The 16,567-nt window shown below is 37.5% G+C and overlaps 1 protein-coding gene across 3 annotated transcripts in view; it reads left to right on the top strand.

The window, feature by feature from the left end:
* Window positions 1–380: 380 nt before the first annotated feature.
* The window catches only part of HACE1 (HECT domain and ankyrin repeat containing E3 ubiquitin protein ligase 1), a 48,660-nt gene continuing 32,473 nt past the window's right edge, over window positions 381–16,567 (top strand). For all 3 annotated transcript variants that reach the window (XM_059469100.1, XM_059469099.1, XM_059469098.1), the window contains exons 1-9: window positions 381–555; window positions 4,987–5,041; window positions 6,108–6,197; window positions 8,024–8,128; window positions 9,812–9,887; window positions 10,182–10,313; window positions 11,167–11,249; window positions 13,495–13,591; window positions 16,242–16,343. In XM_059469100.1, coding sequence (XP_059325083.1) covers window positions 480–555; window positions 4,987–5,041; window positions 6,108–6,197; window positions 8,024–8,128; window positions 9,812–9,887; window positions 10,182–10,313; window positions 11,167–11,249; window positions 13,495–13,591; window positions 16,242–16,343 — 816 coding nt within the window. In that variant the 5' untranslated portion in view covers window positions 381–479. The remainder of the gene's footprint in view (window positions 556–4,986; window positions 5,042–6,107; window positions 6,198–8,023; window positions 8,129–9,811; window positions 9,888–10,181; window positions 10,314–11,166; window positions 11,250–13,494; window positions 13,592–16,241; window positions 16,344–16,567) is intronic.

The following is a 16,567-nucleotide window of genomic DNA, read 5'->3' as shown; positions in this document are numbered from 1 at the left end:
GTGGCACTTGGTGCCACGGTCTAGGTGACATGGTGGTGTTCAGTCATGGGTTGGACTCGATGATTTCAGAGGTCTTTTCCAACCTGATCGGTTCTGTCATTCTGTCCCGCCTAGGCGCGTTTGCAGCCCCATTCCCCGCCGTGCTTCCGGGGAAATGAGCCCGCACGGGCAGGATCACCTGGCAGGGGCGGCTTCAAAAGGCATCACATTTTTATTTTTATTTATAACAAGCAGACGTTTAAAGATCCCTTTTTCCACGAGATTTGAAAATCCGTCGCCCACACCCCTTTCCTTCCTTGGGGAAAAAAGCAAACTGAGGGAATTCGCCACCGCCCCCAGCTCCGCCCCGCGCATGCGCGCAGCCTCCCGGGGTGGCGGCGGCCTGGGCGGCCTCGGCGCCGCCAGCGCCGCGATGGGCTGAGAGAGGGCGGGCGGTGGCAGCGGGGGGTGTCCGCGGCTCCGGGCTGGCCGCTCCGAGGATGGAGAGAGCCATGGAGCAGCTCAACCGGCTGACCAGGTCTCTGCGCCGCGCCCGCACCGTGGAGCTGCCGGACGGTAGGAGCGGGGCCTTGACAGAGCGGTCGGTCCGGGCGGCCTCCGCACCCGGGCCGGCGGGGATGAGTTGAGGCGGCTGGGCGGGATGGGAGCGGGCTCTGTCCGCCTCTGACAGGCTCTGTTCGTTTGTTTGTGGTGCTGACAGCAACAGCGGCTCCCCTTCCTTCCTTCCTTCCTTCCCTCCCCCGCCGGCTCCGTGGCGGGCGCGGGGGATCCGATCAGCCGGGGCGGCCGCCCTGAGCCCGGGGTGCCGGACACCGGCTGCGTTCGCTGCTGCATCCTTCGCCAGGTGCCTCGTCCATGACAGAGTAGTGATGAAAAGTCGTCGTGGGTTTTTTTTTTGTTTGTGTTTTTTTTTGTCTTTTAGTAGTGCTGAATTTTGTAAGTCACTGTCACCCGTCACAGCCTAATTTTTTTGGCTCTAAACCGCTTCACATGGGTGCTGGTCCCCCATATCAGGATGGGTTTGAAAGCAGAGCTTCAGGCTCTTAGGGCAAGTGGTTTGTTGTTCCCAGTTTTTGGGAGGACTAATTGTAAAACTCTTGGACGGGCAGAATTCCTGTTCTTGTGAGTCATGTGCGGTCACTGTGCTTTCTTCAGTGTTTGCTTTAATGGATGAGTCCTTGGCTGCCTGTCTGCCAGCTTTCATCTCCAGTGGTGGAGGAGAGGGAGTAATATTCTGTTTTCTCTGTGCGTTCCCTGTTTGGACTTCCTGGTGTCCTGCTGAACTGTGCTACTACACCCTTCACTTATTGTCGCCTGTCAGTTCCAGTGCCTTGCAGTGCAGTTGCTAATGAATTTCACTTGACAGGCAAGTTTCAGGCAGATTTTGCTGCTGCTTGTAAGCCTTTGAATGGCAGCAGTGAAAATTGATGTAATACTATTAACTGAAGCTTAGACTTACAGAAATAATGGAGTAGCGCCAGTTCAACTGATTGAAGATGCTAATATGAATAACACTTTGCACAGCCTGTGTTAGTTGGAGCTGCTTTAAATTTACTTCAGTAGTAATGTAGGCAAATTGATTCTGAATTTTGTCTGTTTTCTTCACATCTTGGGCATTTTTATCTTGCACTTTATAGGTAGTTATGTCTGTGGAATGGCCGTGCAAGTGTAAGCCCTGAGACCTTTGGAACAAGTACTTCTGTCATCCTGTAGTGCAGAAGGAGTGTGAGTTCTAGGATTCCTTAGGAGTTGCATGAAACAAAACAGTGGGACTGATATAAGGAGATAAATGGGCTTAAAGCTTTCCACACTGAAGTGTCAAACTGCATTGCAAGAAGGTCTCTGTTCAGTGGCCATCCAGCTTTGGGTCTGTCTTAGCTCGTTAGGGATCTTCTTTCTTGACCTTGGTGTTCCTTAGGTTCCTGCAGGTCTGCCCAAGCTCTTCCTGAGAAGCAGGTTTGGCTTGTAGTATGTTGTTGCAAACATGTACTGACAGGATCAGCTTGGAGTATTCCACACTGGGCTAGGATAATACGTAGTTTGGTGGCTTGTGTGCTGTGTCTGGCCTCTTGAATTAGGACTCCCCCCTCTTTACCCCCACTGTATTTGAATAATTTGGAAGATACATAGTTTACCCCTCCATCCTTAAAGTGGGAGTCATGGTTCTCTCACAGGAGATGGAGATGTATCTTTAAATTTATTTATGCTGAAGAAGGCAATAAATCCCAATAAATGAAAGTATTAAACTTCCATTGCATGTGTCATAGCCACTAGGGTATGATGTGCACAGTGCTGACACCTCTTTGAGATTGTGATCTCTGCCAACTTCACAACAGTATCTCTGAGGAAGTAAAGTAGTCAGTGTGTTTTGCCAAGGCAGGATTCTAGATTATGAATTTCTAGTGTTTTTTTTTTTTCTTAAAGCAAGTCTTAACACCTGAGTCCAGTGCCAGTGAATACTCTGAGCTTGCAAGTAGAACTTTTTTTTTTAAATAACTCTCCCAAAGTATCCTTCAGCAACTGTTTAGTGGACACTTGAGAACTGCACACAAATTTCTGGATGCTGCTATTTAGGCTCAGTGCCTGAAAACGAGGTCTTGCAGCCCAGAGCTGTGACACTATGATTGGTGTGCCTTTTTTTTTTGTCTTTATATAATCAAGATTTGAAAAGCAGGCAAATAAGTTTGGTGAGTCCATGAGGTGTATAATGCTTTTTCTCTACCTGCTGTCATGTAGTTTGTGTCATTTGGAGCTTTTTTTTCATTACTAGAGAAAATAATCACCAGAGATAGGTATGAAAGCTCCTTAGTCCCACACCCTCTTAATTACTTCTTACAGAAAAAACTCTGGGAAAATCTGCATGTGCTCCACAGTGTAATTTCTGTTAATAGAATAGCAAAAGGCTTGGGTTTGTAACTGTGCCATAAATGCCTGTTATGGCCCAGCTACACTTGGATTTAACTATTGACTTTTTCTAGATCACTGCACTTGCAATATAGTTAAATATAGTTAGAATCAATATTAAGCATTTCAATTAAGTGTGCTGATATTTAAAAGTTTTTTTTCACCTTTTTTGATGTCTTGTAAAGGGCCTGATTGTGGAAATATATAAGGATGTAATGTTTAAATTTAGTTGATATTCTTAAGTTTGGTTCTTTTGTTTTATTTGGAAAGCTTTATCTTCCTGCCCAGAGCTCTTTGAAACAGAGCTCAAGATATATTTTTGTTTTAGTTTGTGTATACTGGGAGCTAATCATGGATAGATTTTTTCAAAATGCTCAAATGTTTTCCACAATTGATATTTATTTAGCATTATTTAATTTTGTTTCAGCATTCTTTCTCTCTGTGTCCCCTCCCTCCCAGCTTGTTCTTTCCCTAGCAGTCAAATCCTAGGGGTGTGTGTTGGAGATGGAGTTTTCTGATGCTCACAGAACTCTGCCATAAGAAACAATTTGTAGAGAGTTCAAACTTGAACTTAGTGATAGTTGGTGACTCTCTGCAACGTTTATTCATAATTTGGTGTTTTGAGAGGCTTGTGTCTCTTGCACCATGTGTTTTGTATAAGCAATGTTGATTTTTTAAAATTTTGTTTTAAAATTTTTATAGCTGATGAAATGTGATTTGAATTTTACTTATCTCTGTCCAGTGTTCAGAGGTAATAATAATAGATTGTTAGAAAGAAGCATTGCTGCTTTCTTTTGCTAGCTAGGGACACACAACTTCAACTGGCTGATAGCAGCAGTAACCTTGGAGCAGTGGAGAACAATAATAGCAACAAACAGCAGAGCTGCAGCATGATAACAACTTCCTGGATTCCACTTCATAATTCTGAAGAATCTTTACTTAAAATAAATTCCGTAGATGTCACCTTGCCTACCTAGTGGAAGTAGTGAATATGTACAGCATGGTCTGTAAAAGACACAAGATACTCTGCTGGTTTTAATTCTTCCTGTTCTGGTTGCTTTGTAACTTTGAATCAAGGAACGTGATGAGGAAAAACTTGAAAATAAAAATTTTTGAGAACAGTCCTGTATTTCCATATCCTGAAGCCATATACCTGGGTTCTCAGAAAGCACAGTCCCTCCTGTCATAAGTTGGTATCTACATGAACATTCTGTGGAGATTGTACTCTCAAAAATGGGTGGCTTGTTGAAGGGAAAAAATATAATAATTGTGCATAATAAAAGAAAAATTATTGCGCATTAAAACCATTCATAATTATTATATGTCAAAAGATTTTAAGTTTTGTCAAATTAATCTTCTAAAAATAGTATTTTATTTCAGGAAGTCTGTAAGTGACCAGACAGGCTCATCACAGCCATGCAGTGTGCTGGCACTCGCAGCAGTAGTGATGACAGAGTCTGTGTGACTGAAAGTCTGTGTGTTCCCACCACTGACATGGATCTTTGACTTCTGGCCTTTTTTTGTTCCCTTCAAGTGTGAAATATGAAACTGATTAGAGATTAAAAAGTAAAATGAAACTTAGTGCACTCAGGTTTTCAAGTATAGAGACAAATGGAATGGTTATGAAGTAATTTAAAAAAGTCACTACTACAAAATCATAGTCTCAGGACTGTGGAAGTCACCTTGGAAGACAGGAAACTTCTTTCTTTTTAAAATGAAATAGTTAAGTGTTTGAGTTTTGTTTGGGTTTTTTAATGCACATCTCTTAAAAACTTGGATTTAGTTAACAGAATTGTCAATTCAAAGAAATTGACACTCCAGTGAAAATTCTGTATTTTTTACTTTGTAAAAGAAAAAAAACCACATTGAAATTTCATATATTGCAATTCTGTTAATTCTCTCTTTTATCTAAATAAGTGTAATGCCTTTTTCTTTTTAATGAAACTTTGTGTGTGTAGAATCTGTGTAAGAAAATTATCTATTTCAAGTGGACGCTTGAAAATGTAAATAAGTGTTGCTAGATACATTTATTTTACATGAAAGATATCCTTATGGTAACAGAGTAACTAAATTTCTTCCCAGATAATGAAACCGCTGTCTATACACTGATGCCGATGGTTATGGCTGACCAGCACAGGTAAGAGCTTCTTTAAATTTACCTTTTTTTGTTTTTTTTTTTTTAAATCCCAGCCTGTTTGCTGAAGTCCTAGCTCCTAAAGCACTCTCAGAAGTCCAGCTGCTGAATTGCTGAGTTGTGTTCTAATTTGAAGTTAGTCACTGACTGTGCATCCCAGCTTTATTTTACCTGTTTTGATTTATGCCATAGACCAGAACTAGGATTTGTTCTGTTGAGGCACATGGGAAAATTTGTCCTAAGATAAGAACAAAATTGTTGTTTTGTAACTGTGTGTTAATTCTGTGTGTGTATTTATGGGTGACATAGAAGCTCTCAGTCTCATTTGACATCTGGAATTCCTCAGATGAGCAGCTGTTTCTCTTACTGAGTTGTCCTCGAAGTGCTTGGACCTGGAGGCTGTATATTGCCAGCTAAGTGGTGCTTCCTTCACAGGAATTTTGTAGGGAAGCAGTCAGTTACTGCAAGAGAAAGCTGCTTTTCCAGCCAGGATAAACATTTGTTCTGCTATGTAGTGTTTTGAGATCCCATGCAAGGGTTTTCAATTATGTGATCAGCTCATTACTGGAAGTTGAAAGGTCCTATTTAAATTTTTTATCCTGATCTTGTATCCTTCTACTTCATCATCATGATTTCACATACTGGTCTTCCCTCTGAACTTTGCCTGTGTTTGGGAAAACTGTTGGATATGTGGTTGGGATGATTGTGTAAGGGGAAAATGGGAATTTATATTTTGTTTAAACCAAGCTGTTGAAGTGCTTGTTTTTCATGTTTGTAAAGAAGTGATTCAGTTGTTTGGTCTAATTCTTACTAGTTTACATACTTACTTACTAGTTTGAAACAGTTTCCCAGTGTCACAGTTAATTTTTTATGTACAGTAAGAAATGGAAAGGTATTCTTAATCAGCAAATGCTTAAAAACTGTGTGATCTCTTAGTAATTAGTTGTATGGAGAAGAAATAGTGATTAAGTAAAGAAATAGAGTACTTGTGTACAACTTAGAGTATGAACTTTGCTTGGATACTGTGAGCTATTTCTAAAATTTAAAAAAATTATTTTTCTATTTGAAGGTCTGTCTCAGAGCTGCTGTCAAATTCAAAATTTGATGTGAATTATGCCTTTGGACGTGTGAAGAGAAGTTTGCTTCATATTGCAGCAAAGTAAGACTTACTTGAGTCCAGTCCAGAAGTTAACAATGAAAATATTGCCACAAATCTAAGGCACCAATGTAAGCTGGAAAACTCTATAGTGTCAGTTAACATTTTGTTTTCACACTTTTTGTATCTTGTTTGTTCTGCCTAGTAATGTACCTGCCTCATAAAAAGGATTTTACACATTGTATCAAATGGCTCTCCAAATTCCAGTGAAGGAAGTCTGGCTAGATACTTTTTTACTTTTCTGTGAAATCTCAAGTCTTAAAAAAATGCAGCCATGATGTGCATCCTGTATAGCTGGGTTACTCTTGCCTTTGTAGAGGCAGAGAACTCTCATTTGCAGGTGCTGATTGTTTTTGAGGTGTTCTATAACAGTGGGAAGTGTTTGGATGTTTGTTGGGAAGCAGCTGTTCCAAAGTACTTCGTGTGACCATAACTGAAGGGAATATAACTCAGGAGCTCACTTCTAATAAGTTTTGTATCCTGGATAGCTTCAGTGCAAATTTTGATCTACATTATTTATTGTTTGTATAGCTCTTTAATGGGAATGACTTCATTTTATATGTAACTCTGCCAAGAAACAGACAGATTACTATCATATAAATAGAAATTAACCAGATAGTGTTTGATGTGACTTTTCAGGAAACTAAACTGATGAATGAATGCTCTGTATTTATCTCCCCTTTTAAATATCTTGAAAGTTCTTACATTTAAATGGTTAAAAAATTACAAAAAACAGAAAAGGAAATAGTAGTAGTATGGCATATATATAGCAATATTTGGTCACAATAGAGGTTGAAATTCCAGCTTCTTAAACAGACTATTAGAAATAGCTGTTTCCCAACTATTTCATCTAAGAATTACATAGTGCTTATATAAAATTTACTTAAGGAAGTACTTACAAAAATGCAAGCAAATTTTTAGCATATCCTTTAGAATTATATTTGAAAATACACTGTACTTGCTGATTCTAAAGATACAAGAAGTTGTGTTACTCTTAGTTTCTGGATTGTCTTTTATCTTGACTTAGTTATTGGGTCACAAAGGGGTCATCAAGCTGCTGGTTTTGCAACATATTGTACAGTTAGTCTTCAGTTTCTTGGAGTTGTTGTGTAGCAGTTCTGATGTTGGGAAGATTTATAAAAATTGATTAGCTGGTCACAACAGATACAAAAGTACTCTGTTTATCTTTTCAGTCAGCTCTTCCTCTTACAGAGTTCAGGAGCAAGATAAATATGTAATGCAGAGTTTCTGTCCTCTTAGTGACATTGGTTATCCTGAAGAGCTGCTATATTATGTAAAATAAAAGAGTTCAGCTCTTTATTACAGGTTCAAAGTTGCTAGCAAAGAAATATTTGTACTAGCAAATAAATATTTGTACAAGTTTTAGAATTTTCCTGATAGTCAGACTTCTAAACATAACTTCCAGACACAGAAGCATAACAAACCCCAAAATCTCTAATGGAAAATTCAGTCCTGTTAATAGATTAGGGATGAGGGAGGTGAGAGGAAATTGAAAGCAAAACTTATATAGTTTTGTTTATAGTTTAAAGATTAACAGTCCTAAAGACTCACTGTTGTGTTTTAAAGTAATTAAAATCAAAGAGAAGGCTGGCATCTTTTCAATGCTACCAGTTATATTTGGTCACTTCTCACTGCATTAAGTGACTTTCCTTTAGCTTTGTGTAGCCTGAGCTATGAGGTGTAACACAATTTTATGTAAAGATGTTCTAGTGAGTGTGATCTGCACATAATATTGCTGTTGTCTTTATGCCAATATTGATTTGTAAATATTCTTGTTACAGTTTTTCCCTTTCTTATTTTCTTCTTAGCTGTGGATCAGTTGAATGCCTTGTTCTGTTATTAAAAAAAGGAGCAAATCCAAACTATCAGGACATCTCAGGATGTACTCCTCTCCATTTAGCAGCAAGGAATGGGTAAGTTTTTAAAATCCTTAAACTCTTAAAAAATTTCTGCATAATGCACTTGAGCTGGCATGTTCTGTAATATTTTTGCATAGTTAAAAAAACCTTTGGTTTTCACTTTTGAAAGTAGAGAACATGGAGGTTAAAATCCTTATTTTGAGTATTCACAGAGTAATATTTTATAAATAGTAAGTCATGTCTGAAATACCAATTCCACTTCCAGTAATTTTAGTGTTTTCTGTTAATCAGGGGTGTGGTGGTGTTCACAGGGGTCCCAGGACCAGGGAAGGGATGAGAATGTTGACTCCATGTTTCAGAAGGCTGGTTTATTATTTTATGATATATATTATATTAAAACCATACTAAAAGAGTAGAAGAAAGGATTTCATCAGAAAGGAAAGGACAATAATGGAAATGGAATGATAATAAAATCTTGTGACTGACTGCACAGTCCGAGACAGCTGGACTATGTTTGGCCATTAGTTAGAAACCACCACATGAGACCAATCACAGATGGACCTGTTGCATTCTACAGCAGCAGATAATCATGGTTTACATTTTGTTCCTGAGGCTTGTCAGCTTCCCAGGAGAAAAAATCCTAAGGAAAGGATTTTTCATAAAATGTGTCTGTGACACAGGGGCATAATGATTCTTACAACAGTAATGGAACGAGGGATACTTTCACCTTCCAGTTAGCTGAGAAAGAAAAGGTTTTGTAGGGCTTGGAGAGGGTCAAAGACTTCGGATTTTCTGAGATAGTGTCTCTAAGAAAATTTTTCCTGCAAGAAAAGGAATACAAGATTGGCACAGTGTTAGGAGAGAGTCAGAGAAAGAACTCTAAACCAGCGAGCAAGTACCTTTTAAAGATCCTACTTCTGGAATTGTAGTATGTGAAAACATCCAGTTGTGAAGGTAATGTTCTCTTTTTTCTTTTTAGAACTTGTGTGTGATACAATAACTGAATTGTATCACAGCTGGTACTTCAGGTGAGGAGGTGGTAGAGTTTAGTGGCTTCTGGGTATGTGTGAGGTCTATTTGTAGGAGAGGAAAGAAGCAGGCAAATGGTTTATGATGAAATGCAGAAAAACACACAGGAGACAGTTATGTGGAAATGAGTTATAAGAAAGGTACCAAATAAAAAGGAAAAGCAAAATAAATTTGTAAAGGTAAAGCACTTAGAGCATTAAAAATGTTAAAAAAACCAAACAAAACATGAATTAGGAAAAAATACCTCTAGTTTTATTAAGAAAGTGCTTGTACTTAATAAGGATTTGCATAGTTTTACAATGACTGTCTCATTAAGTTATGATTTAGTGGTGTACTGTAAACATGTCCACTGACATGTACAGGCAACAGTAAACTTCATGGACTTCTATTGCCTGAACTCTGGCTTTTTGTCTTGAAAGGGAAGTTCATGCAGAGCTGAAACTGTTACAGTAATGGTTAAGTGCTTCTGCACTTTCCACAAAACCAGCTGTGATTTTAGCCCTGTGTTGTTGTTTGCTACCCTTGCACTGAGTCTCTGTGAAGATCACTTCTCTCTTTCACATGCTCAGTACTGTGCTCCTTATAAATTGGAACTACCTGTTATGCTTAGAAAAATGATAAATTAGAGTGAGTAGAGCTGTAATAAGATATTTAGTCTTAGTAAGTGATTTTCCCTGACTGGATTTTAATGTGTTCTTTTGCTTATAGCCAGAAAAAATGTATGAGCAAGCTGCTGGAATACAGTGCAGATGTCAACATTTGTAATAATGAAGGCTTGACTGCAGTAAGTGCTATTAATTATCATAAAATGAATGAAGAATTTAGAGATTCTTGGTTTTTAAGCTTTTGCCATCTTACACATAAAACCAAACTGCTGTGTGTCCAGTGCCATCAAGAATCAAAAGATGTGATCAAAATACCCAAGCATATGATTGCATTGTTGAAAGCTTCTCTTAATATTACGCAAAGCTTCTCTTTGTGAAAGTGTTGACTATAATACAGCCAGGTTTGAAACAATTTTTATGGTGTATATATGCCATTGCTAAAGGAAACACATGTGTCATCATTTTGTGCTTAGATTCATTGGTTGGCTGTCAATGGACGAACAGAATTGCTTCATGATCTGGTTCAGCACGTCAGTAATGTCGATGTTGAAGATGCCATGGGACAGACAGCCCTTCATGTAGCTTGTCAAAATGGACACAAGACAGTAAGTTTCTAAACTGTATGAACACAATTGATTTGTGAAGATCTTGGTAATGCCTCAAAGTTGTTGTGGTTTTGTTATAAACTTCAGAGTAGTAATGCACATGATAATGGCTACAAGTGTGAAGAATGCTGTTGGGTCTTAGTATTGACTGCATGCACTTTTTGGGAGTAACTTATTTATTCTTGTCGAGCTGATTGATCTCAGTGCCTATGGGAGTTGAGATGATTTACTGTATACTCTTCAGCTCTTCTGTAGTGCTATTATTGGCTTGTTAATTTCAAGTTTTTATGTAATTGTAAATGTTTGAAAATGTTTTGCCTTATTTTTCAGAATATGTTTAATTCATAATTGTGTAAGCTATTATGTGATTTTGAAATCTGAAATATCAATTTACTGTGAATAAAAAATGAAAACAGAGTTGGATCAGTTACAGTTTAACTTTAGAAGTAAACAAGTTCAAATAAACTCTTTCATTATTGATCTGTGTGAATAATTTTTATATCTGGCCTTGTGTTAGGGATGACTATTTATATTCAGAGTATAAGTCTGGATACTTGAACTTTACTTGAACTGCATTAGAGCCCTATAGAGTGATACAGATTGCCACTAGAACTATTTACTACTAAAAAGAATAAATTGTAATTCTACCTAGATCCTTTCTGTTGTTTGTCAGTGCTGGATTTTGGAAGGCCAAATTCTGAAAAACAGTTACCTATAAATATAGCCAATTTATGTGACTGAAATATAACATGAGAGTCTGCTCAGTATTTTCATAATTTAGGCATGCATTAAATATTTGCAGTAGGGTTTTCCACTGCTCTTTTTCTAAAGGCAATGTTTTGTTCTCTTGTAGACAGTGCAGTGCTTGCTGGACAGCGGGGCAGACATAAACAGGCCGAACGTTTCTGGGGCAACTCCGCTTTATTTTGCTTGCAGGTTATATACTTTTCACTTTTGAATACCAGCCTAAAAGTGAAATATTTTTTCCCCTTTTGTAATAACTGATTAGAAATGACAAAATATAGGAAATATAAAAGCTGACTGTGTTTAATCTTATCTCGTTTTTGAGTGTGGTTTAGTATCTTATCTAAATACTTAGGTTTGTACTGCAGGCTTATGTACCTCTTTCTAACAGACATGTTAAACACATACCTGTACATGTTCTAGCATGAGTCGTAAATTGATGACTGCTGAACCCTTTTCTGAAAAAATGAATTCTGCCAACTTGGATTATTTGGAGTACACTAAAACTCAGAGCCTTTTATAAAGCAAGTTTGGCTATTACTTAATGTGCAGTATGGTACTACAATATACATGTAATGTGCATATATGTGTCAAAGTTACAATATTGAATTGAAATTACATTGTTGCTTTGATCAATTATGCTTTCTTCATAGTTATATTTCAAAATTAAACACATATGATGAATGAACTTCTGTTTTAATTAGAGCATTTCTGCAATTTGTTAGAGCATTGACAGTTTTTGCAATCCCTGTGCTTTGATTACAGGTTAAATAGTTCACATAAGATTAACTGTTACTATAAGCAAAAGTAGAAATAGACTGACCTGCTGGTCTGCTAAGAGTCACATTCTGGGAGCTGTGGTCTCTGGAGTGTTGACTTGTGTATGTTGACTTGTGGCAGTTAAGAAGAAGGGAAGTGGAGAATAAATAGCTGCTAGCCTTGGTCATTGATTTAGGGACTGGTATTTGCACACATTTTAAAAGAAGTAAGCAGCTTGTCTTGGCTTGGAGGTTTTTCACAGGAAGGGACTGTGGCAAGTACAGGAGTTATATTCCATAGAAATTAACAACTGGAGCAGCTGGCAGGGTAGAATGAACAGGGTATGTACTGCAGCAAACCTGGAAAGAAAGGTTGTAGGTTCTTGATGACAGGGAGGGTGGGATGTGGTAGCAGTGGCAGGTGGTAGCTGCAGGAAGGGTATCAGTATTCAGAGTCTGAAACACCTGTTTTGTCAATGTGTTGGGTTGTGCACTTAGTCTAGAGAATTACAGTGAAGATGCTGCAAGCAGGCCATTAATCTTAGCTCCTTTCTGACCTTTAGTGTTTATTTGCATTGAGGCAAAGTCTGGTACATTAGGTTAACCTGTTGGCTTCCTAGGCTGGAAGGACAGGACTGAGGAGAACTCATCTGTGAGTTATTGAGAGATCAGTGAAGCTACTTCTTGTCCCTCAGCTGTTAGTTGTCACTTTTCCTGTGCCCTCTGTGAACTGATAGGCTGCACCTATCAGGCAGCCTCTTGTATGTTCCAGGATGCCAAATACTCATATCCATTGGTGTAAAGGGTGTACTGCAAACCAGTTTGAGGAATAAAACATCACTGAAAAAACTTGTATCTATAACCCTAATTGCTGTGTCTTTTTTATCAGTCTTTCATTTCACCCTTTAGATGCTTCTCTATTATGTTTGGCAGTGTATGAACTTAATGCTGTGAAGGCAATATTCAAATAATCATTGTATGTGTTTTTAATGAAGTAAACCTCAGGTACTCAATTTCTCATTTTTTTCCAAAGAAAGGATTTGGGAAAGTGTTGAGAGGTATAAATAGTTGTTTTTTTCTGTTTTCTAGGCAATGCTAGCATGTTGGGAAATTTTTAACTTGAGAGACTTGAGGGTCCTATACACCTATAAGCAGATTAGTGAGCAGACTTTGAATGCAAGAGTAAAACCCATCATTTCTAGAGCCTATGCAAGATATGTATATAGAAATTAGAGCCATTTGAGTGATGTATTTGTCTCCTGTAAAAAAAAGTAATTATCTCTTGTACAAAAAAAAGAATTATCAATAAAAATATCTTGCTAATATTTTATTGATGGTTGAAGCACAATTAGATTTTTTTCCCCCAAATATGGTAAAAGTGAGCAAAGAATTTGACAAAGATAACTTCCTCTGTGAAGTTAATTAGGATGTAAATTGAGAAAGAGCTCTCTTTTTTCAGGAAATGCAGCTCATAAATATTTGAGGCAAGGCTAAGATGAATCATTTCTGAATGATGAGAGTGACTCTGACTTCATAAATAGCCTGAATTTTGCACTGCTCTTTTGCAGTAACTATTTTCTTCTAGCTTATGTTAGTCTTGTTTGTTAGATGCAATAAAGACAGGTTTATGACTCAGATCATAAATGCTCTATTGACTGTCTTTCTTCTCTTTTCAACAGCCATGGTCAGAGAGACACTGCACAAATTCTTTTGATGAGAGGAGCCAAATATTTACCGGACAAGAACGGTGTTACTCCACTGGACCTCTGTGTACAGGTATTAAGTTAGCAACACTTTTTCAGTGAATTTCTCTGACTTACCACAGTGTCACCTGATCACTATTACCTTTTCTTATTATTAAGGCCTCTGGAAGATGGTTGTCCTTTGGCAAAACAAGTGAAAAATGTAATTCTTTAATAATGAAATTGATCCTACAGGCAGGTTCATAATTTCTACGCTTTGCATAAGTCAGATACAAGAATCATGAAAAAGAGTTTCCAGAACTCCATTTGACTAGAAAGTTTTGGAATCCTTGGTATAATGGTAGTACACAATTTAGATGCTTACCTGTTAACAAGAGGTAAAGACATGTAGAAAGGAGTGATTTTTTAAATCTCAAATAATAGATTTTCTTTTCTGTTGAGGAGATGTTGCTATTAAAAACAAACAAAACTTACATGATGATGGCTCGTACTTTTCAAAGATATTTCTATATCTGGATGAGGAACAAAATTCTTACATATTTTCAAGTAATGTGACAACTGCAAAACGATTTCCTCATCACCTACTTCTTGTACTGCTTCCTAAAGTGACTTTTTTTGATTTGAGAACACTTAAACTTTTTCTGTCAGATGAGTTGCAGCTCATTGGGTAAATAACACGATTGAATGGAAGCCTTTGAACCTTTGCTAGTAATTAGAGTAGAAAACTGAACTGAAAGCTGAAAAAATTAAGTCATTGGAGTGAGTGGACATCACACTACCTTTGTGCATGTCATTAGTTTGTCAGGATAAAATTGAAATTTTCCATTTTTTTCCTGTATTTTCAGACTATTTCAACCTCAAGAGATTTAATTTCTGAGGTGTCCTCATGTGCCTAAGACTTGCACTTGAAATAGTTGTGTGTATGTGCAGGAGTGCTGTCTCCAAAAATATCTGTGGGATATTTTTGGAGTGTTTAACTCTGAAAGCTTTATTTCATAGACTGTCTGTGTAAGACCTTGCTCCAGTTGGATTATTTACAGTATTTCTCTTTGCATATAAGAAACCAGGTAAGTCCTCAGCTCTGGTCACTGGGAAGTGCCAGATCACTACACTATTTCACTGCTAACTTGATTGTGAAACTCATCAGATTTTTTTTTTCTTTGCTATGACAGAATGACTTATTGCAGAAAGCCACATGGAGTCTGATCAGTTTCAAGGCTTTCTGCAGCCACAGTCCTGTAATACAGTATATGGCAGGAGAGGTTTAGATTGGATATTAGGAATAATTTCTTTGTGGAAAGAGCTATAAAGCATTGGAGAAGACTGCCCAGGGAAGTGGTGGAGTCTCCACCCCTGAAAATGTTTAAAAAAATGGTGGATATGGCACTTGAGGATGTGGTTAAGTAGCATACGTAGGGGTGGTGCCAGGCTGATGTTTGGCCTTGATGATCTTAAAGGTATTTTCCAACCTAAATGATTCTATACCAGTGTGTGCTTAAGTGTAGAGTTTTTATTTTTTATGATTGATGTTTTGAGTTTCTGCTTCAGTCTCCAGTTTTGGAATCCCTAGGGCATGTTTGTACACAAAAAACTTAGGTTAACTTTTTTTAGGTGTGAGTAGTGACACCTGGTGTTTCTTTGTAGTGATGATCTTACTGTGTTCGAGATCATGCAGTATTACAAGTTCATGATGCCAAGTAAGAATGGAGAAAACAATATCTTTTCTTTTTACCTTGTGGCTTTTATTCTATGCTTAAAAGTTTCTTTTTCAAACAAACACATGCTTTCAGAAGAAATTCTGAAATTTCAGAAATTACAGACTCCTACACTTCTTGCAAACATTGCCTTGATCTTGAAGATTTGACTTTCATTAATTTTTACAGAATCTGGATGGGTTTATTTTTAATACTTAATTTCTTGGTACCAGACACAAATTAATATTTTTAATGTTTGGGTTTCACTGAGATAATGTCAACTGTCATTCACAGAGGCGTCCCTGAAGTTGCAGTAGTTAATACATTGTATGTCAACTTCCCAGAGTAGAAGTTCATGCATATTCAGGTGTTAGGTGTCTGCTTAAAAATGCAGCTGTGTTAAATAAGATTTGATACAAATAAATCACAAAATCAAGTTGTCTTCTTTCCAGAAAACATTTTTTCTCAGAAGTGTGTGAAGTCAGTCTAAGGCACATTCTAAGGGATTATACTTGGGTATTGATTTTAAAGTTAAGTAACCCTTTCATGGGTTTATCCTGTTTCTTCTTGTAACAAGTCAGATATGTCTTGAACCTTTAAAAAATGTTTATTTTGAACAAGTCTATGAACCTTTAGAAAATGTTTGTTCTGAAGAGTTATATGCTGGGTGTAAATAAGTAGGTATCAGCAGGAGGAAGAGAAGTAAAATACCTCCACTGTTTCTAATCTCTGGTGATTGTTGACTGAAGTGCTGTTGAACTGTACCTTTATTTTGGTAAGTAGGAAAATGTTTTAAAAAACAGAAAAACTGGAGTGGATATATGTGAGCCAGTATACTGGAAAAAATTGATTCTGTCTTCTCCCAAGCATTTTGGGATACCTAACTTCGCTACATTTTTTCAATTTCAAATTATTTTAGAATAGGATTTCTCCAGCATTAAAAAAAATTGTTATCCTTAATAGATGTTATTGCCTGTAACAGTCTAACTCTCAATTCTAATGTTTCTTTTAATTAAAATGTTTTCTTAGGGTGGTTATGGAGAGACTTGTGAAGTCTTGATACAGTACCATCCTCGGCTTTTCCAGACAATAATTCAGATGACCCAGAACGAGGATCTGCGGGAAAACATGGTAATGTGGGATTCTGTGTGTTAGAGCCAGGGATCTCTGTGTGTGGAGGAGAGCTTAGTGCTGAATATGAGTGGCAGTCAGTACCACAGTAGCTGACCACTAGATATCTTTCTTTCCTCATGGAAAATGGGCACTCTTCACATAATTTTAAACACAAGAATTTGGAATTAAATGTAGGATCTGTTTTCATTTAGTGTTCTAACTTTGTACATTTGGCAAAGTGA

Source organism: Ammospiza nelsoni, chromosome 3 (genome assembly GCF_027579445.1).
Source record: "Ammospiza nelsoni isolate bAmmNel1 chromosome 3, bAmmNel1.pri, whole genome shotgun sequence".
Taxonomy (NCBI): Eukaryota; Metazoa; Chordata; class Aves; order Passeriformes; family Passerellidae; genus Ammospiza; species Ammospiza nelsoni.
The sequence above is the reverse complement of the archived record's forward strand: the minus strand, read 5'-3'. Positions and strand labels throughout refer to the sequence as shown.